Source organism: Tachypleus tridentatus, chromosome 9 (genome assembly GCF_004210375.1).
Source record: "Tachypleus tridentatus isolate NWPU-2018 chromosome 9, ASM421037v1, whole genome shotgun sequence".
In the NCBI taxonomy this organism is placed as follows: domain Eukaryota; kingdom Metazoa; phylum Arthropoda; class Merostomata; order Xiphosura; family Limulidae; genus Tachypleus; species Tachypleus tridentatus.
The window spans coordinates 77300301-77324006 of record NC_134833.1 but is presented as its reverse complement, the minus strand read 5'-3'; the positions used below and the strand labels follow the sequence as shown (position 1 = coordinate 77324006).

The following is a 23706-nucleotide window of genomic DNA, read 5'->3' as shown; positions in this document are numbered from 1 at the left end:
TGTCCTTTTTGTCAGAGTCCACACAGATGGGTTTAATTACTTCAGAACAAACTTTGACATGAAAAACTGTTCTCCTTATCTCTATTAAACTGTGAAACTCTCTTTAAAATATCATCTGTTATGGCTAATTACTCATATGCCTGTTAACTTCATGTTTTTTAACTTTTTTTCTGACTGAACTTTTACTTTCATTCCACTTCTTTTCTACTATTATTTTGCTTGCAAGTCACATATATATATATACAGCTTGTTTACTGAAATTTGGAATCTTCTACAAATTATAAAATGCTATAATATAGCAATACTCACTTGGTGAAAAAAATACCAAAAGTTTGAGTAACGTGAGACCAACGATATTACTAAAGCCTAGTACAAAAATCAACTGCATATACAATATATGGCTCATACAAGGTTATGTAGCAAACTTACCATAACTATTACATTTAAAATAATTATTTTTAACTCTCTTGTTAAGAAAAGTAAATAAACATCAAATATTAAATTACCAAATAAACTAAATAATAACTGTTATTAGAATAAACAGTCTTGTACAGCCAACGTTAGTTTTATTAAAAACATTAAGAAATCTGAAATTTTGTTTTTCAGAAATTTAGGTATTTAACTAAGACAAAAAAAATAAGAGAAAGGGAGATGGAAACAGGTGTATGGTTACCTTTTACAGCTTGTAACATTTGGAAGTTTATCAAAACTATTTTGAATATAACAAATAATCCAAGAAATACTGAGTAACCTGTAACTACCTTGTCTCACTGCAGCTTTTTTTCTGATGCAAGAAAATAATAAAACAATCACCATATAGAATTATGCAAGAAAATAACAGAATAATGATCATAATCATCATATAGTTCTGTCCTTTGCTGAAATATAATATAGTGAAAATGGAACAGGAAATACTATAAAGAAATCTTAGTGATGCATTATATGGATGTGTAAGTACAAATAAAAATGCAATAATTTTATTTCCATGTTAACACAAAAAACATACAAAAGCTAACTATAATAGTGACAACTGACTGTCTTATAATTAGATAAAAAAAACTGTTATGGTGACTTGAGGCTGTCTTAGCTGAATTGGAAATACCTGCATATTGAAATACGTGAAAAATACTCATAATAGTAACTTTGCTTTCTTCTGTATTGCCACAAAAAAGCAATTTAGTCAAGTATAGAAAACTTACCCATAATAGTTACATGTGGCTGTCCCATGTTGATTCCATTTGTGTCAACCAAAAATGCCACTGGATGATGAAGAGGTACTTTCTCCAGTCCTTCACCAGAGACTTGAACTTTTGACAAGCTTGACAGATCAACTATTAGGCATTCATAGGGGCTTCCTAACAAATGAATGATACTTTATTGTTCAAGTATCATTGCTCATATAGGTTTAAATTAGATTTAAGAAATCATTGCATTCTAAAACAGAATCTCAATTCATGAATAAAAGCATATTTGCATTGAAAAACAAACAAAAAAACAACAACACAGTTTTATGTTTCTCATTCAAAACACTCCTGCACTACCTAATGATAAACATACAGATAAACAATGGTAGAATGGTTCTTAAAAACATATCAAAACACAGTATTATGTCAATACTATATGTGGAAATTCATACCTGGAACAGGCTCACTGTTAAATCTGATATCAATGAGATGTGGGCCAATATGTTTGGGAGTGAATGATATAGCATAAAGTGTTGGGGACTGGGCTTGTGCTGATGTCTCAACTTCTCCGTTGTTAACCATAACGTCTAGGTTACCTGGCCCAGCGTTTGCAGTTTCAACTAATAAATTATATAACAATTTCTTATTAAAAGTAGAAACTGTTATATTTTCGTTCAAATTTGGTGTAAATTTTGAATTGGTTGAAATAAATTTGATTACAAAAAATTACTTTTATTTACAAAAATACATGAATGAATTTAATTAAATGTTTCTGACTTGTTTTGCCTTTGTAATGATAAAATTAAAGTTAACAAACCATCATTAATATGTGTTATCACTTAGTGGGCAAAATAAAAGATTTACCACAATCTTTTTCAACTTTTTACACACAAACACACAGATACTTTATACCCCATATATATATATATATATGGTATATATATATGATTTTTTGAAACTAATCACATCATCTTGCATTTCACAACAAAAAGGCATACACAAAATAAGATTAAAAAGTACACAAACAGATTCCAAACCTCTATATGAGAAGAAATATATCTGAAAATACAGACCACACATAACATTAGGATTATATTTTGTACAAGATTTACTCTTCACTTGCAAGACTCAGACATCAAATCTAACTACAGCTTAAAATTGTAAGCAAATAAAGTGCTGAAGATGAAATCTAAAACTAAAATTTGCAATCTGCAGCCAAGTAAAAGAAGGTAATTACTTGAAATAAAACAAAATCAATAAGATAAAGATAGTTCACTTTAAACAGATCACTCATGGACAGAAATAAAATCTATTTCTTGAAGTCACAAGTCTGGATGAACAACATAATAACTGATGATGAATACATCATCATATTTTATAATTATGTGGGGTAGCATATGAAGTTAACCTTCTAGGTAATCTCTTTGGCACAACTGTTGTTTTCATTACATATATATATATAAACCAAAGTCCACACAGGAGAATTGTGATGTATGTGACAAAAAATTACTGAAGAATACTTTGCAAGTAAACTTCTTACCAATTTTCATATTTCTGGTTTAATCCAATAATGTTATCATTCACTTAAAATTTCTGACATATAAATGATAAGAATATTTAAACCACATATTAATAATTTAACTTTTAATACAGTAAGTGTATCTTTATCAAATTTTGCAGACATTTAGTAAACTTTATAAATAATTTGTACACAAAAACATTTATATAATAAAGCATTTTTATAAAGATATATCGACGAATATATATATATACACACACACACACATATATAACACATTTTTTTACTAGTCCAAGTCCAAAGAAATATTTATGATAAGACTAAAAACACTTTTCTTCACCTCAAATTTCAATTGCATAATATTAAAAACCTAAATAAATTTCAAACATTTCTTATAAGTAAAACTTCATATTGTATCTGTTATTTCTTTTACCCTAACTATACAGGAGTGATCAATTTCACCAACCTCATAACAACCACAAATATATATATATATAATTTTTCTCTCTAGATTGCCTTAAAATTGTAAAATAAAGCTACATTTATTTATCCTAAATATTTATAAACTCATAACAGTATACATTTATTTATACTTAAATTTTGTGGTGTCATTGCCCTTTGAATTGTGTCTAACTGCTATTGGGTCTATGTTACATTTTGGAATTACATTACACATGAGTTACTTGTGAGCATAACTCATGCACAATTTCTATTATATTAGTGATATTTATTTGACCTAATCTAGCCTTAAATAACTTAAAAAGTTGGAGATCAGAGAACAAGCTTTAATGAATTCAAAAATTGGGGTGTTGAACTGTGTGGTTACAGTGAGCATAGTTCAGTTTAGAAGCACGTCCTGGTGTGCAACCATCACTATGATGATGGAGATGGAAAGGATACCATACTATTACTCAAGGATAAATTCAGAACTGAAGTATTTTTCATTGTGGTCAGCCAACTTGTTGCTGCAATGAAATATTGTTTTGATGCATATAAGAATTTTGCCACCAGATATGTATTTCTCTCTAAATTACCATCTGTTTCATGTCAAGAAATCAGCCAAGATACAAAATGTTGTCCATTCTTTTCTGAATGATGTTGAAACTGAGACAGAAAACAAATTAATTTAGTTCTACACATTGGCAATTCATGAGCTTCAACATTCATTCACACACTCTGAACCAACAGAATCAGTGGAATTAAGAATATTCCTCTTTCTCCACAGACATACACTTATCCAAACACTTCCTACTGTTGAGACAGTGTTAAAGATATACTTTTCCATACAGGTATCAAACTGCAGCAGGGAGTGATCATTTTTAAAATTAAGATGAATAAACCATGAGTTCAATGTGTCTAAAATGAATATGAAAGGTGATATTCTTCAAAAATTAGACAAATTCCTTGACAAATACAGAAAAAGACAATTCTAGCTTTTTACAGGTAAAGGCAAGTTCTGATCAAGTTGTCTTCTTGATCATTAATAAGTCAATAAAATGTGTTTACACATGTTTGTGGCTTGTTTATATTGTTTCCAGTGTTACATGGCTATGCATATTATTAAAATGTTCTCTCATGCACATGCTCATCATGTGTTTAAAAGTAAAGTTTACTTAGTTCACTAGAGTTCCTTCTGCTATACCTGCACAATCCTAACTTTTAAGAATTAGAAAGAACTAAAAGAATAACACCAGCACTGGGGATGAAGGGTAGGAAGTGTATGAGAGAGATAAGTACCTATTGGAAATACTTTATCAGCATAAGAAAATGTTAATTTCTGATACAGTCTTAATATCTTACATAAAGCTAGAATCACACATTTCAAAGATGTAGGGACTAGTGTAGGTGCACAACATTGAAACTAAGGGGAAAGTAACTGCCCAGAATGAATGGAGATGAACTGAAGCATACAAATGGAGTACAACTTCTGGAACAAGCATGCCCTAAAAGAAGGAAATGAGCCTGATATGAGTGGGCAAAAAAGGATGTGAACATGTGTAATTCTTTTGAGAGGTGCAATTCATAGTTTAAAAAAAACTACCTGTTGTACAGATTTTTGAAAGGAAAGAAGCAACATGTGGAGCCAGTCCCTGGGCTGAGGAAAGGACCTGACAAATGCCATGAGTAAAGATGGAGGGTAGTAACACATCTAGATAAATGATATCTAACTGAGGTTGATGGAGCAAAGAAAAGTATTGTAAACACCCTCCTCCATCAAAAAAGAAAAAAGTGGGACAAAGCTTGATGAACCACCATAAGTTCAAGAATGTTGACATGGAGCAAAGACTCCTTGACTGACCAGAATCTGAAAATTTCTTAAGAGTCAATCCTCTAATGATGTGTCTGTGAACAGATGCAAATCTGGATAAGGTGGAGGAAGCAAAACCTATGCTGTGGTCTGGCCCTTGTATAGCCACTAAGTCAGGATGGCCCTGATTGTGAAAGGAAGAAGAACAATGTGATCTAAGGGATCTGAATATAATTCAATTGATTGAGGAGTTTCCACTGAAGGGAATGCATATGTGATTGACCCATGGGAATGAGAGCCTCCATGGTGGCCCACATCTTCAAAAGAGATAGAACCTCTTGAGCTGTGAGAAAATGTGAATTGAGGGCCTTGTGGACTGCTTGATCAGTCTCTCAAAGATGAAGAGAGGAAGGCTGAGCACAACTGTGGTTGGAATTGAAGAAAATCCCCTTAGTAGTACCTTATTTTCTTATTCTTATTTCAATTAATTTTTCTTCTTTATTTTGGAGAGCAGTCACCTTTCAACAACTGTCTGAAGGCAGTGAAGGGTATTATAGATGTTGGGCACTGTGGGCTTGAGCACCCACATCTTGCTCTCCTAATTTCCATTTCTAGATCTATTGCTATTCTTTTATTTCATGTGAGACTGGCAAATGAAGGTTAAGACTGATAAACAGTGTATCTCCACCACAATGTGGTTCCTACTTTCACAGTAACCTCTGAAACCTAGGATACATTTTATAATTCCACATTATAATTTGTACCCTAGGATATTTTCAATCAGTGCAGTTTTTTTTAAAATTTATTTTTGTTAAGTTATCACAAAATAATATAATTAGTCAGAGGTTTGGATTTGCTGTTTTTAATGCAGTCCTTTCTTGTGATTTTGTTTACTTAACTTTATCAAAATGTATTAATTTTCACTAAAATATACATGTAATTTTAATTGTAGAAACACACTGGACATTCAATGAAATAAAGCATTGACTTATTCTGGAAACCAAAAATCAGAATAATATGAACTAATAGTAACTCACCAAGAAATGTGTAAAGTTTCCCCAGAAATCCTGTTCCCAAGTCTTTCACTTTTATCTGTTCAGCATCATACACCTTGCTCATAAATGGGCTACCTGGTAGAGGATTTTCACAGTGGTTCACATGGATCCTGTGTTCTCCTACTCATGGATATAGAAGAATTCTGTTTATTCACTGTTTATACAGTTTAACATATACAGGAATTCAATACATGCCATTTGAGCTCATTCAACCAAAAAAAAACACAAAGAGATATCTTAGTGAATGTACTTTTAATGTTATACATTTATCTTTTTACTCTTTTATTACAAAAGATGATTTAGCGACTATCTATAAATTCACAAATATGGTTAATTATAAATAAATTTTTCAATTTTCGATTATTTGAATGGCAATAAGTTTGTTGTTAAGTACAAAGTTATGCAAAGGGTAATGAAACCAAATTTTTAGAATTATAAGTTCTCAAACATGTCAGTAAGCCATCAGGGCCTAAAGGACACATCCACAAACATTTATATGAACATAAATCAGTAGAGAAGATAACATATATAAACAGGTACTCTGGATGAACAAGCAGAGTCGACAAACAAGTAAATCATAAAATATTTGGTATAATAACCTATGTGTAAATCAAACTATACCTAAATGAATAAGCTGGAAAAGTAATAACATTAACACTTGTACAGCTAAATTTGCAAAATTGCATGAGGGGCTATCTGTGCTAGCTATTCATAATTTTGAAGTGACATAAAAGAGGGAAAACAGCTGATAAGTATCACCCACCACAAACTCTTGGACTAATCTTGCGAGATTGAATAACAGGATTTGAGCATCACTGTTTTAGCACATATACACCTCTAAAGCACAAAGTGTTATTTTTGTTTTAGCAGTGATGAGACACAAAAAATAACCTCAAGTCCAAAGTCCAGAATGCTAATGATTGGGATGCTCTCCATCCATTCAGATATGCAAGACAGAAGAATGTAACACAGATAAATAAATAAAAACAGGTAGAGATAATTTAACAGAAACTATCACTAACAAATTAAAACTAAAATAAAACTACAAAAACAAGCAAGCAATAGAACTACTGAAAAATTTAATCTTAATGTTTTAATAATTAAAAGTAAAATATCCATTTGATTGTGAAACAACAGAAACATAAACACCTTACATGATGTTTTCCTATTAAACAAACCTGTTTTCTTTGGTGAAAACTCTACATTGAAGCTCCCCATTCCAGTTTCTTCAATGTTATATGGTAATGTTTTCTTATCAGGACCTTGAAATATAAACAGATAGAATAGTAGTGTAGATGAATATCTTTTCAAACAAGCAGAAACAGAGTTCTGTTATAAATCAGTTTGTATAAAATTATCAAACATTAAAATGAATACTTCACTCACACACACATATACATATGTATCCAATAAATACCTGAAATAGCAACTTAACATCTAACAAAACTGTATCTCAGAATGACTGGTATGGGTATTAACACATTTATTGATAAGGTTTTGGTTTGTTTTCAATTTTGCTCAAAGCTACTCGAGGGCTATCTGCACTTTATTGATAAGGAGAGAACAACATTTCAACCTTTCTAAGTCATCTTTCTTAACCTAAAATAGACCTAGGAAGGTTAAAATGTTGTTCTCTCCATATCAATAAAAGTGTTAATACCCATACGAACTGTTCCAAGATACATTTTTATTTAAAGTGAGTTTCTTGTCATCAAGAATCTAACAAAACTGCTTTGCAGAAATTGTAGATGTCACTGATTGATGGAATGTAGTGAGACTATGGTGTCTAATAACATTGTTTCCACTATGTACATAGATTACTTCTCTAAATTATGTGCTACCCATCCTTCACACTAAATATTACAGTGCTCTGTAAGAAATTGGAGGGCGTTCACATCATTATGTGCTTTAATGCATATCTCCATCATTGTTCATTTGGAAAATAATAATAAGTAGAAATGTATTTTCTTAACAAAGTTATCATTTAGAAACCTTGAATTTTACTTTAAAGGGATTAAAAAGATATTAAGAGTATTTTACCATAAATTTTCTATATTGAAAATGTGTTTCTGATATGTACTTATCTCTACTCACATAAATACCTATTCTTATTCAGTGCTGCTCTTTATATGCAAAAGCAATTTTTGCATATTTCACAAGCCTTGAATCTCCCACCCATTTGGAATTGACTGATCCCGATGCATTTCACGTGCAATTCATTATGACAACTATCCACCAATAAGAGTAATACTTTCTTGACATGTGTTACTCCCTTTGTTCTATTATACCACGTGACTGTTGATAAGTTTTTAAATAATGATTTTAACTGTGTATCATAAAATATTGATAATTTCAGTGCTTTGACTTACTCAAATTTATAGTTCTGCATGATAACCATGGGCATGTTTACTCCTCTCTAATACCCAAGTGGGACAGCAGTAGGTCTTCAGACTTACATGATAAAATTAGGGTTCATTTCCCCTCGTTAGACAGAGCAGATAGCTTGATGTAGCTTTATTACAAGAAAGCACACATCTCTCCTTAAATTGCTAAAACTGCAAAAGTTTCATGTCATACAAGCTGAATATTCATTACATAATGGGAAATAATAATTAATTTGTTTTCTCAAAATTAATCATAATCTACTAATAATATGTATAAGGTGAACAACTATCCCTGTATTTCATGAAAACAACATTTTTTATGTATATGGGGTCATCTCCTTTAAATATTGATTGATTAGCATTTTGATTTCTCTATATTTTTAAGTTATATTCAAATGTTCTTCTTGGCAAATTCTTACAGACTGAAACATACAAAAAAAGTGATTTTCAAAAACATATTCCTACTTGATCAACTGCCTAAAATGTGTCTGTTATTAGAGATGTAGCTGAAGGTTCCAAGTGGACAAAATTTAGGAATGTTGCATCAATGTGCCTCTTTGACAATGAAACAAACATAATGATTTTTATGTGCTAGCAATACCAAGTGTGAAACACACATATACCCCATTCGATCATATTACTCATTATGACATTAATGAACTTACCCTTGAATCTAATTACATGCCTAAAGTAATGCATCATTTTATATATATGGCTGAAATAATTTTAAGATAAACTTGCTTGCCACAGCAAAAAACACTGTAGCTTTGAGCAAGTTCTCTGTTGAATGGTTCTACAATGGCTAAGATATTGGCCTAAGAGATATGCAGCTTTTCATCTTTATACAATAGATAACTATTATCAATAGATAAGAAATAGTTTATGAGACAGACATAAACACATCTGTGTTAATTTATCATAAATCAGTTTTTTCTGTATTTTTATTGTATTTTCTAAAACTTAGATGTTGAAAAGATAACTTGAAGTTCCTGATCCGAGATCGATGCAGGATAGATGTCATAAATGTTTTGTAATCTTAGTTTACTAATTAACTTTAATGTAACAAATATATCTGAATTTTTCATTAAAAAAGTTAAATCTACAATTAATTTAAATTATAAGTTTAAAAACTTTAGATATTTCCTATATTGAAACTGGTTTTGTCTGATAGATCAAAGTTTTGATGTTTATCCATCTTCTCAATGTTTAAGCGATGATAACCTCATCATATTGACTTAGAAGGCTCATTCATCATTATTCAGTTTAGAGATATAACCGTACCTTTAAAGTCCAGCATGAATTATATAGTAAACAATGCAACTAAGCAAAAAGAAATTTCAAAAATGATTTCACATTATCATAGAATTTTATTCATTGTTTGTAGTTATCTCTTGTAAGTCAGTGTTTTTATTAATGATGCATCTCTCAATATGTGTATCATTGGATTTTTTTTTTATGACTAAAGGTTTGACTAATTCCTATTATCAGAATTATTTCTAAGCAAATGAAAGTTTACACATGTAAGCATTTGCTACTATCTGTTATTTCACAAAATAATTTTTCCAACCTTCAATATGAACCTGAAGATCCTTTTCTGATCCTGAGATATTTTGAATGGTGAAAATGAATGTTTTATGAACAGATGAAGCAACAAGTGATGACCCCACTACCAAAGATTTTTCTGAATCCACAACTTTTATTTTGAAAGGACTGCCTGCAAGTTTTAATTAAAAAAAATATATATCAATATGAAGTAAAATTTTAGAAGTTCTTAGATTTGTCTTTACATATTTTCTGTACTAAATTTAAAATGTTGCACATAATTTCTTTAAATTATAAGCAAATACCTGTACAAATATTCATCCACTTTGAATAATAAATTTCAAAATGTGACACAGGTAGGTTGTAAAAACTCTCAATTGGTAAGTTTGAAAAACACCAAGGTAAAATGACTTTCAAATTTTAGGTAAGGTAATACTGAAAATAATTTCACACAAAAGTGTAACAGATATTAGAACTTAAATGTAAAACAGATATTCATAAAGACAGACACTTTACCACTGGGATTTTAACAAAATAACTTTAAAAATTTTTAATAAACAAACTATTGAAAGTAAAATTTTTGGCATCAACTAATTACTGTGACTACAACAATAAAAATCATGTATAAGCTGGAATGAATAAACTGGAAACAGAATGTATTAATACTGACTATAGAAGCAGTTCTTTTTTGAATAAAAATAAGAGACTAACAATAACAGAAATGTATATGTTGCATCAGTAAAAGAGAATGTAAAAAAACAACCTGGAACAGATTCCTTGTTGAAAGATACATTAACAACATGCTCCACAGGATCTGTTGGTACAAAAGAAACAGCAAATTTGGCACTGTCCAAAGGATGAACTTGTGTCTGGATTTTTCGTCCTTTGGCAATCACTTTAATCTCAAGATTTCCTTCTCCTGCTTGACTTGCATCAACTAGGAACAATATACATGTGTATGTAAGAAAAAGTAATGTGAGAAGCAATAAATAATTGGAGCCTACCTTCAATTCTAATAAAAATACAAACTGAAACAAAATAATGTCCGTATCAACAAAAAATCAGAAATAGTTATTTTAACTTGCTATTTAGAAAATAACATCCACATTTAAGCTTTAGCTGCAATAAATATTAACCCTAAAATTACCAACTCTGGGTACCTTATGGACATCAGCAGTTAGTGGGATTAACTACAATATTTAAAGTATTTTTGTTTAAAGTTTTTAAGTTATATGTTATTATAGATTCTATGACCAATGAGTCCTGGATTCATGAACAATTTGATGCATATATAATTTAAAAAACTAATGTAGACTATGCAAGCCTCATTTGTAATTTAAGGATTACGATTCTTAAAAAAATAGTTTCTATATAATTAAATAGATATTTTGAACAATGAAAAGCAATAAAGTATTTAATATAAATCATCAATTATAGCATGTATCAAGTTTAAGAAAACTAATTTTAGATAAAAAAATATTAAGAAACAGTGGATAAAAAGTGGTTTTCTTAGATATATATTTAGTTTCAAATACGTTTCAAGTAAATCAAGAACAATTAACCAATGTTATAAGAATCTTTAGGTCTCAAACTTAGCAATAAACAATGTTTCTCAAGGTATAAATTTCTTTAAAGTGAAATGAACATCTTTCACAAAAACGAAATCGACTTTTATAGTTCCAATAGTTTATAAAGTGTTTTAGTTACTTACATTTTACTGTTGTTTCATGTGTGTTTTTCAAGCTAAGGTTCATATTACTATTGTCAGTTAAGTCACAAGTTCCATCACAATTTGTTTCTATTAGCTTTCAGTTGAAGCAAGTGTGCTTTTATTTGGCTACTTTATTGTAACAAGTTACCTTTCTTTTGAGTTATTACTCTGATTACTAAGATAATTGTGCTCCATGAATAATGAAGAGTGGTTTACTAAAGTTGACACTGACAGTCTTTGAGATTAGAAATGGCTGTTTCATAGACTTTATATTTAATCAGCTTTTGTTAAATAAGTTATTTTTACAAAATATAAAAACAAATTTGAATATGAACAAAGGCAAAAAGTGAAAGCAGTTTACAAGCAGTGTGAATCTCACTACCATAAACTGAATTTAAAACATTTAAAACAATATTACTAAAATACAGCTTGAAAAAATAGCATACCTGTGAACTGCACAGTCTTACAGATGGTTTTGTGTGGTATGTCACTGACTTCAACCTTTTCTGCATCATAGGCTTTCACCATATGAGGACTATTTGGAATTATACTTCCTGCATACTCTACTAGTATTTTGTATGGACCTGTAAGTTTTACAGAACACACTATTATCAAGAAGATCTTAAGTTATCTTGGCCATAAGATATTGAAGTAATGAAAAAAAAGAAAGAAAAGTGAACTGGAGAAAAGCAATTAGAAACATGTTACATTGTTTTGTTATTAATTAATAATATTTCAAATTTTTAAATCCTTACACTTACCAACTTCTTTTGGAACAAACTCTGCTGTAAAGCCACTACTTCCAGATCTTGCTATTTTTACTGGAAGCCGTGAGTCATCTGGTGCTATAACATAATCAACAAGTAGACTGTTAAATTTAAAAGTCAATCCTTTTATTGTGATGCACAAAAATCATTTTCCAAAACTGCAATAACCTAGGCAATGAAAAATGATTCTGATTTAGAAAACTATAGCAATAAACCCTTACAGTTTGTTCATTTACTATGTTAGCTTCAGATTAAACTGCACGATATTCAACACTGCAGAATTTTTTACCTCGTAGTGACCATATTAAATACTCACATTTAACAATAACCTTTAACTTTGATTCCTGTCCACCAGGAATATTAATTAAAAACTTAGCTGTCTGTCTAACAGAGATCAGTTGCAGGTCCTGCAGGTCCACAGATGATTTATCTACATCAATAACTTTGATGGTAACAGGGCATCCTATTAAGTAAAAGCAATAAGCACACATAGATAACATACTTTATAAACATAAATACACTGATATTTTTTAAAACTTTCTGAAATATTATATGCTCAAACCCAAAAGGTAACAGTAGGTTTTAGAAAAAATTCTGTTATTTAAAATATAAGATGTTGTAGAATTGCAGCAATACAGAAAAATTAAAAATTTACGTTTTTGAATTTTATTAATAGTCACTATGCATTAAGTGTTATGTTTGTCGCATCATCTATGACTCCCAGTGATAAGTCTGCAGGTTTACACCTCTAAAATTAGGGGTTTAATTTCCCTCAATGGGCATAGCAATAGCCCTGGTGTGGCTTTGCTATAACAAATACACACACATAATCTACTTTGAACAAATTCAAAGAAAGAAAAACTTGAGATAATATGAGTTATGATTATAAAATGTTTATATTTATTAGGTATACTAAAATATTTAAAAAATAAAACAATATGTTGCTGAAACTTAAAAGTGTGCTAAGTTGTTCTTTACATCTTCTTTGTTTCAGTTCTGTAATTCATAAAATATTTACCTGGAATGTTCTCCCCATTAAATTTAATATCTACTACATGGGGAGTGACAAATGTGGGTGTAAAGTTGACAAGGCAACGTCCACCACCCAGAACCTGAACATGATTAGGTACCTCTCCTTCATTAACTGATATTTCTAATTGTCCTTCCCCAGCCTGGGACGCATCCACTGTTGATATGTGTATCAAAACAATATAAATCAAGATTATAAAAAAGAAGGTATATCCTGATGGCTAATAAAATAATACATTTATTTGAAATTAGTTATGAGCTCAACAGATCTTTTTAACTGAAAATTAAATTCTTTTAAGTTGAACAAATATTGGTTTCAAAACAGACTCCAATAGAAAAAAATTTTCAGAGAGTAATTTCCAGCTTATTTATTACTGACCAGTGTGTTTATAGTTGCAGTAGTTGAAGATATATTTATAACTTTGATTTCCAATTGGAATCCATTTGAGAATATACTAGTAATTTGGTACTTTATCATCATATAGCTACAAAATTTTGTACTCCAACAGGACTAATATTTAGTAACAGAAATGTAATACAACAGATAATAGCTGAGTTATGAGAGAAATATATTTATTTAAATATGTTAACTAATATATTAATTTTCACCTAAAAAGAAACCAGAGAAAGTTGAACAAACCTAACACTATTTCTCTGAGTATCTAATGTGCTTTATTGTTAAATATTACTTCATCTTCTTTGCCAAGATAATCATATTTTAGAGAACTTTTAGACACAAAAACGTTGTAGTTTTGATACATAAACTTTGTATCTAACTGAAAGTAATATAACCACACCTTGAAAATGGCAATTCTGTCCAACAAAAACACTATCAGGTACATCACAAACTCTAATCCTAGAGGTGTTATAGGCTTTGCTTGTGAAAGGGCCTCCAGGAACATACTGACCTGCTACTAGCACTTCAATCATATATGTTCCTATGAAAGGAGAAAACTGTGAAAATCTGAAAGGATTCAATTTTATGCTAAAAATACTATTTGTTTGCTTTTATTGTTACTAATTCCACCAATTACAAAAGTACAGGAGAACGAGGTGTGTTCATAAAACTGTCTTACTGAGTCAGCTGCATTATCATTGTAATTTAATGTATTCTATTAATCATAGCAATTAATTTTTGAGCTATAAAATTCAGTGCTTTTTGACAATGCAAATAAACAACCTTAATACCGTCATGTGAAGCTTCAATTTCTATATCAAGTTTGTGATTAGTTCATTTTTACTTTTTGTAAATATATAGATATATCTTTAAGAGTTAAAAATAACACAGCTTAAGTAAAATTGATTCTCTTTATCAAATATCCTTTTGTGACAAATTTCAATTTTAAGACATTTTATAATTTGACCACATTAGAACTGCATTTTTAATTTCAAGATACATGTTTGTGTGTGGAAGACAGCTAATTCTAATCTGGCCATAAGGGAACTATATGATTAAATGTGTTTCTTACTGTAGTTTATACTATTACAAGCTTACAAAAACAAAAAGTTTTAATGTTGGTGAACAGCTATGCAACTTGAAACATTGTTCTCTAGAAGAAATAAACAAAAGGGGCCACAATATATTTTCTATTGGTTATTAAACTCTCTTTATCTCAAGAGAGGCCTACAAATATAAAGTAAAAATATCATAAGCAATAAATTGACAACAATTTGATCATTTATATCTTATCTAGCCTTTCTGAAAATCACTGAAATAAACAACTATATGTGGAAAAGTAGTTTGCTTTAAAATTCTTAAGTGATTTCACAGAATTTGCTTGGAGTCAGTTCCTCTGCATAGAAATGTAAAACCTACCCAATACTATTATTATTTATGTAAATTATAAACAAGTAAGAAATGATAATATGATATTTTAATGATACTAAACCTGTAGATGTAATAATATTAAAAGATAAATAACTTTCAATGTAGTTTGTTTTTCATCTAACACTCCAACTATCCTGAAATCCTGAAACTATCCTGTTATTCATTAAAATAAAACTTTAAAAAAAATAATCTCACTATTGATTTAGATTATCAAAATTACAGTAACTTGCTTTAACATAAAATATACTTACCAACATCAAAAGCTTTAAACTCTACACAGTACTTGCCATTCTGTAAATCCACAATCCGATTCTGAATGTCATTTTTTGAAGGGCCTATATATATAATATATATATATATATATTAACAATTTACAAACACTTTGACATACTCATGTTACAAAATTTCATACTTCAAATAGCTGTTTTATTCTATTTTACAGTACAATGGAATAAAACTAAGAGTAAATTTTATTTCTAATTTAATATTTAGAACTGCATCATCAATAAAAAACAACAACAAAATTTTTTGTTGAATTTATGGAACTGCTAAATACTGCAATGAGAGCTAAACTTTGAAACATGCATTAATTTTAAGAAATGACTCTACCTATCAAAGATATTCTACAAAGCAGTCACATAAGGTATTTATTTTATTTCAACAGCTCTGAAATTTCAATGTACACATAAAAAACACATATTTTAAAGAATAATTTAAGCTAAATAACCTGTAATTGTAACAGAGATATCCTCTTTCTTAAATCCAGGTGCTGATAGTTCAAATGATTCTGAATGACCTACAGCAAAAGAGTATAAGCTTTGTCCTTTAACAGCCAATTGCTTCTTTGGATCAAAAACATCACATCTCCATGGAGAACCTGCAAAAGTAAAATATATATTACTGATTTTGTGTAATTTTATTTTAAATCAGACAGTGTATTCAGAAGAAAAAAGCTTTATTTACACATCAGAAAAATTGATAGAAGGTAAAACATTCCTGAGAAAATAATGAAGGCAAACAATATCCCCTCTGTAAAGAGAATATAAAATTTTATATTGTATGATTAAAGAAATGTAATTTAAAGAGGATATTTTTATATTTTTAACTAATAGAAGACCAATTGATAGAACAAGTAAGACTGAAGAGAACTACAAAAAGAAGATAAATAGTGAACAGAAAGGAAAAGGTTAGGAAATAAAAATAATATTGCAGCAGTCACAAAATATTTTATTTGTATAACTCTCTATTCAGATGAGTAATATAAAAGAACAGAACCAACATTGTTAATGTATTGAATTTTGTATTAAACAGGGTTAAAAAATACTAAACTAAATACATGGGGAAATTTAATTATAGAGAAGTATGAAAACGAAATTTAACATACAGAACTTGTGATGAGAAGTGAGCGAAACAAAATTAATTATTAAAAGAATGATTCTGAAAAAGAAAATAGTAAAGAAATAAAAAGTACAAAGTAATTTGAATTAAGAAAGCATTCAGAAAATCTGAAGTGTGGAGATAAAGATGGTAAATGCAACTTTCAGTTAATGTTCTATTTTTCTTGTAGAAAATAAATGAGTAATTATGAAAAACACAATTAAGAAAAAGTTATAATTTTCCTATACTGAAAATGTACTCCTAATAGATCCTTACTTTCCTCCTCTCCCAAGATTAGCTGCTCTCATCCAGTGCTGCCTTCTATATGCATGTCACAAGGTTTCTTCTCTTCCCCCATTGATTCCAAAATGTCTCTCATACAAATAATCATGCATTGCTTCATCACCAATAGGAGCATGACATACATGATGCATGTGACTCCATCAATACCTCTTTAGCAGAAGACGTAAACACCAGAGAAAGGTGGGGAAGAAGAGTGGGAAGTATGGAAAGAGGTAAATATGTCTGAGGGATACTGCTGGAAATGAGAGACAGCCAGATCCAAATTACTGATTTGGGGGCAGGGGGGACCACTTCTGAACCAGATATACACTTTACCCTTTCATGAAAAGTGTAGTTAGGGTAGAAAAGAGGGGATCACATCCAATTGGGATTGAACTGTGGCAGGATAGTGATCTCAATCAAGAAGTGCATTTGGAATCCCACACAGTATGAAATTGGGTAAATCAATAGAGTGTCCATTGGTATAGAGTGGCTAGGGCAACTACATTGAAAACTCGTGCTGCTGGGAATTGACATCCACATAAGGTAAGATGAGAATTATATGATCTTTGGCTCAAGTTCAAGAAAATGGAGAGAAACTAGGACCACTCCAACTCCTGAACATGATACATACAATATCTTGGATCTATCAATCTGAGAACCTAATGTCCAGATCAAAAGGATATCTATATAATAAAAATCAAATTCCAAAAGGGCAAGGCTGACCAGAACCATCCAAAAGCACTAACAACCTCAACAGAAGATACAACGTAGTATAGCAAAAAAGGACAGATCCTGAACAATCTCCCTTACCTCCACTTTGACCTATACAAAGAAAGAGTATGATCGATGGTGGGATATAAACAACCATAAACATGTGTGAGGAATAATGTTGATTTGTTCTACTCTAAATCCAACAACCAGTCATGGGATACTGACATTAGAGTGGGAGTAGGATGAAGGCTTCCAGTTGAAGGAGGAATGGTAATTTGACATCTCATTGCTTTGTGATTGTATAATGCACACCAGAAGATATCACATCATCTACACCCATAGAGCACTACCATCATACTCTGCACTGAATGGTTATAGCTATCTTTGTATGGAATCCATTTAGAAGGGTGCCTCCATGGTCTACCACCCAAGCAGCTTGGAACTGGAAAGTGGTAAGGACTCCTGTATTCCATGTAAAGAAAAGGGAGATTAGAATGCTTTGGAGAATCTAGAAGAATGTCATCACATGAGACAGTGCAATGGATGGCCATGAAACCCTATATTGAAAAGCAAACCATAGTGATTTCTTCAATATAAGGCATGGCTGGGACAGGTAGCCATCCCTTTCTTCTTTACCCATGTAGTTCATGGGTAGTAAAGTCTGGTAGAGACAAGTTTATAAAAGAAGTTCTTTGTGAGATTATTCACTTACAAGTAATCTTTGGACACACCCCACCTCAATTGTGATCATTACACAGTCATGGAAGCTAAAATGCAAGTCAATAAGGCTGTACAGTGAGGATCTCTAATAGAAGAATACCTGGTCAAGCACCACTCACTACAGAGCAGGATCCATATAAAGAATAAATGAAGCAAAGGCTCCTATAAAGAAAAGAGAGTATGAAAATAAACTTACCTACTCAAAATTGCTCTGAAGCTTGAAGAATGACCATAGGTGGATGACAAAAATCTGAAGAAGAAAAACCCATGATATGAAATAAATAATGGGAGATGAACTTATTAGCTGTAGTCCACAAGCCAGACTGTATGATTTCATTCAATGGCCAATGAAGACAAGAATTGAGGGAAAAGATAAAGTGCCAAGTCTAATAAAAAGACACCCTGAAAAAATTATAGTGGGATGAAGATGGGAAGGAATAAGAGTCTCGAACAGATGCTACAGAAGGAAGCCATGTGTGCAATAGAACAATAAATGGTACAAACCAGACACAAAATTCTATCTAGATTTGGATGAGGGTAGAAATTAGAAATAGAAGGAAGGGATTCAGGTAAAAAGGGAGCAGTAGCCTCCCAAATTCCAGGCACCCTTTACTATGCATGACAGAAAGTTTATATGTCTCATATTCAAAATTTTATTAAGCTACTTTTTGCTTATGTTACACAAATTAATATGGCATAAATACTCAGATAATAATACATATTTTAATAGTATATATGTGTGAAGTTTTAATTCCATAAGGAAATATTTAAAAAATGTTTAATTTTCCCTAATGTTACACAATAACATATTTTCCTTAGGCATCTTCTCTATTTCATTCAACACCTCCTCCAGATCTATGAAATTAAATGTAAATTGCTCTCTATAATATCATCACTGCTCACACAAACCACAATTTTTATAGCCTTCAATTTTGTATGGATATAGAGCTATAAATAGAAAGTCACACCCCTCCTACCACACCTTCCTATCACATCTCTTTCTCAGGCTTTGTTAATAGTTCTCTTTTACACTTAGTTATATATTACTTATAACCAATAGAAAGTCAAGGTTTTCATCTATCAAAATACATGCCTCATTCCCATGGGAAAGTTAATGACTAACTTGGATTAATTTGTTTTGGCTCTTGCTGCATAATTAGAAAGCCAAAAAAGTTTTGAGATTTAAGGAACATTGTCTGCTTTTTATGCTTGTTATTAGTCTAATTAACTCAAAATTATGTAGGCTTGGTTACAATTGACAGCAAAGAAAAAAACTGGGTGAGTAATTTTTTTGTTTTTTTATGTTTATTCTTTATTTATCATTATGACTAAAATTATTTATTATTGCAACTAAAATGTAATAAATACATTTTTTTAGGTTAGTTATGATTAGATTAGGTAATAAATAATAATGATAATATTAATAACCATAATGTAACATGAATATTTCATTAAGCATGCATGCATGTGAGCAGCAAGTAGGAAATGTAATTCCATATTGTAACATGTGCTGATGTGTCCAGAGTAATTTACAACTTGTTATGGTGCGAATAGTAGTTAGAAGGGGTTCAAAGGGTAATTAAACAATAAAACTTAACTTTAAATAGAAGTATACTGTCATGAGTTTAAAGCTAATTAGAATAAGTTAATGTAGTTTCATGTTACAATTTGAAGACTTTCTAGAAAGAAAAGGGTACTTTACATTTAGTTTTGTAAATTGACTGATCCCTTAGTTAGGGAAAAGAAAATTACAGATTAAATATAAAGTTTTACTGGAAAAGAACATTTAAAGTGTATTTAGGAAGTTTTAGGGATTATATAAAAGAAATTTTAGGATTCTGAGAAGAGAAAAGATAATTTTAATCTTAACATAAAATTTACTTTATGTACAGACTATTCAAAATAAATACTCAATATATTCATGGAACATAACATGTAAGGAGATGAATGTGGTGCATATATACTCAAATGACCCAAAACTTCTTACTGATTGATCCATTCATTCCAACCCTGAAGGGATGCGTTCGTGAGCAGACTAAATTTGGATGAAAAGAAAGAAGTGGGATGCCTGCCAGTGTTTGAACCTTGTTCAACCACCAAAGCAGATTGTCTCTCAGGATATGAGTATGAATAATGGGAGGTACCATGGGATCCCAAGCAAGGTTCCATTGATCATGAAAAACATGACTTAAGGGGTCACATATGTGCATAACCAAGTGAGAACAATGATGTCATTGAAGACCACATGTTCAAAAGCAATAGGATCTCATGAGCTTAAAGAGTGTGGTGAACTGACATTTCCACAGAACAAAGTCATGAAGGAGGTTGGGCCTGACTGAGATAAGTGTCAAAAATGACACTTAAATGGACAAGATATAGGGTTGGATGGAGGAAGAACTTTTCCAGTTTGATTAACCAGCTCACCTTAGCAACCACTTGAAGAAGCTGACAAGTATGGCAGGCCAACTCAAGTTTGGAATGAGCCAATAGAAGCCAGTCATCTATATAATGATGTAATCATAACCCCTGACCATAATTAATAGGTAGAAGCAACTGCCCATTGATGGACAAACAAAAGATATAGACAAAACTATGTGGAGATAGGTATGTGAAGAATATCTTGGTCATCCATAAGCCCAGAGAAAATGCCCACCATACTGTGAGAGTGATTCTATGGTAAAACAGGGCAGTTGAACAAATAAATTGCAGAAGGATAAATCAATGACAGGACCCATCCCCTGGTTTCTTGAAAACAACAAAGAGTCTGGAATAGAAACCTGGTGAAGTGTGTAGAACAGGTTCGATGGCCTGCACAGATAGTAGACCCTGGACTGCCTCCAACAGATGCTGTCAGACACTGGATCCAAAAGCAGAAGAAAGGAAACTGGAATACAAGACATAATAGGTGGGAAAGAAACATGATTATGAATCTTCCAATAAAATCTGAAGAACCAAATGATCTTTGATGAAAGAATACTATTGATGAAGAAAATCAGCAAGAGTTTCTCCCACTGAACCAGAACTTACTGGGTAGTCACAAACATTGATGGTGACATGACATGCATCATTGAAGAAAAGAATGAGATGAGGTACTCTGAGAAGGAGGGACAGGTGAGCATTGGGAAAGGGAAGGACAGGAAACTGAAGCAGGTGCCATACTGAGCTCTGACTGAGACAAATGGGCATCAAGATTGGAAAGGGTAAACTGATGATGTACTGATGCACTTGAGACTTCAAGGATTCAGAGATTGTGTAAAATATGTAATGCCACAAAAATGGTGCCAAACATAAACCCTGAAGTTAACATGCCAGTAAACAGACACAAGTTAAGAATGCATCCTGACCAAGAAATTTCCTACAATAGATAAGCCACATATGTAAAAAGCCAAAGCCAACAAATGAGTCAATGTGGAAGAAGGATGGTAGAGGATGTCACCAGAAAATAGCTCAGAATTTTTTTGGTGGACAGCCTCATAGAGAAAATGAGTAGTAGAGAGATATCATAATAAAACCGTGAGGATAATATGAAGGTGGGAAATGGAGCATATTCAGAGATACAGGAGATTTGGGGACCACCCCTCAAACAAGTAAAACAATACCTACCTATTGTAGGTCTAGAAAAGGGCAGTGTATATGATGATATGCAAGAGCAAACTGATCTGAAGCCCACAGGGGTGAAGCATGCTAATCCCATCACTTAATTGTAAGACATACCGGTCAACATGTATCTGAATATCTCAGGAGGGTAAAAATAAAATCCAATAGGATTGTGAAGTTAGGTTATGTAATAGAGAATAATGTAGTTCACAGGAACTACAGGCAAAAGATAAAAGAGCACATACCTAAGAAACAAAATTTTAAAATATTATAGTAGACCTAACTGAATCCTCAGGAGTGGCATGGGAAGGCATAGCAAAATTAGGTAGTGAAAACAGGTGATCCAAGTCCTTCTCAACATGAACAGGCTCAGTATGTTTGAGAGGAAGTGAAGCAAGGTTTTGCAATAGAGGTTGACCTAAGTAAAATTTAATCTCTTTGTGAATATATATCACCCACACTTGAAGCCTATGACATAGCGCTAGTTGCAGATAAGACCCTAAAGTAGTAACATGAGCTCCAGAATTCATAATCAAAATCAAAATCAACCCAAAATCAAAATTATAAATAATAATATAACTGTAAAAAACTGGGATTAAATTGAAGTAAAAAAAGGGCTGAAATAAACTCAGAAGCAATTTATATAAAAACCACTTTGTGAGTAAACTGCAGCTAAGCATGAAATAAAGGAACATGTTCAAGGACAAATGTTGCCAAACAAGAAGTTACAGTTTGGAAGAGATATACAGAGGGAGTCACATACATCAATGGAATATGTCATGCTCCTGTTGGTAGAGAAGTGAAGCATGATGATTTGCATTAAAGATATGTTGGAATCATTTTATTCCAATAGGGGGGAAGCAGAAGGATTGTGGCATGCATAAAAAAGAAGTCTGGGTATAGAAGACAGCATTGGATGAGAATAACTATTCATGCAAGAGAAGGCAAGTACTGTATCAGAATTAAATTATTACAGAAAAAAATAATCTTCAGAAACTCCTTAATTATTGTAAACTTTAACATTTTCTCAAATTATACAAAAAAAAGTCTGCATTTTTTAAAATATTATTCATTTAAGGCTTTTAGAAGAAATGAGGTACTGAAAACATAAAATATAACAGTTAATGTTACAACTGATATTCAGAAAAAATATGTTTTAATGATTTGACAGATAATTCATTAAAATTAAAAAAAACTTTTAATTTGAAGTTGAAAAATCTTAAATTAAAATTTAAAAGTTTGCATTTTAAAAAGATGTTTCTTAAAGTGGTGGCTACCAATCTAACAAACTGTTTAAAAAAAACATTAGGACTTTCATTTACATATCATTGTTAAAGTGATCCAAACCAGTTACACTACAGTAAAATCAGGTATTTCATGTAATGAAATTAATAATTTTAAGTTCATATTAAACTTGAACATTATCATACTTTCTTTATCCCTTTCGGCACTGAATAAAAAATTGTAATGTTTGGCATGGTGCTGAATATGTATTTTTGATACTTTAACTAATTACGATATCAGTACTAAAAGCATGATATCTCGACAATAACTCAACAAAAGTCCCTGAAATGTTCAGTGATTGTACCCAATACTATATATGTTAAATTCGATACATAAGAATAACAGGAATAAAGGAAGACACCCTGATACACAACATAGAAGAGCCATGTAGCACAATAATTTATTATAAATTGTATACAATTTGTGCAGCAGCCCATCGATAGTCTTTGTGGTTATGACATATCT

The 23706-nt window shown here is 31.1% G+C and overlaps 1 protein-coding gene across 6 annotated transcripts in view; it reads right to left on the bottom strand.

Moving 5' to 3' along the window:
* LOC143225544 (filamin-B-like) overlaps positions 1-23706 on the bottom strand; it is a 130260-nt gene that overhangs the window by 45101 nt on the left and 61453 nt on the right. For 5 of the 6 annotated variants that reach the window (XM_076455187.1, XM_076455184.1, XM_076455183.1 and 2 more), the window contains 13 exons: positions 15995-16144; positions 15519-15602; positions 14237-14377; positions 13429-13596; positions 12727-12873; positions 12405-12488; positions 12090-12227; positions 10696-10869; positions 9958-10104; positions 7185-7268; positions 5989-6126; positions 1637-1804; positions 1200-1355 (listed from right to left, as the gene is read on the bottom strand). In XM_076455187.1, coding sequence (XP_076311302.1) covers positions 1200-1355; positions 1637-1804; positions 5989-6126; positions 7185-7268; positions 9958-10104; positions 10696-10869; positions 12090-12227; positions 12405-12488; positions 12727-12873; positions 13429-13596; positions 14237-14377; positions 15519-15602; positions 15995-16144 — 1779 coding nt within the window. The remainder of the gene's footprint in view (positions 1-1199; positions 1356-1636; positions 1805-5988; positions 6127-7184; positions 7269-9957; positions 10105-10695; positions 10870-12089; positions 12228-12404; positions 12489-12726; positions 12874-13428; positions 13597-14236; positions 14378-15518; positions 15603-15994; positions 16145-23706) is intronic. The other variant, XM_076455186.1, reaches the window with a different exon arrangement.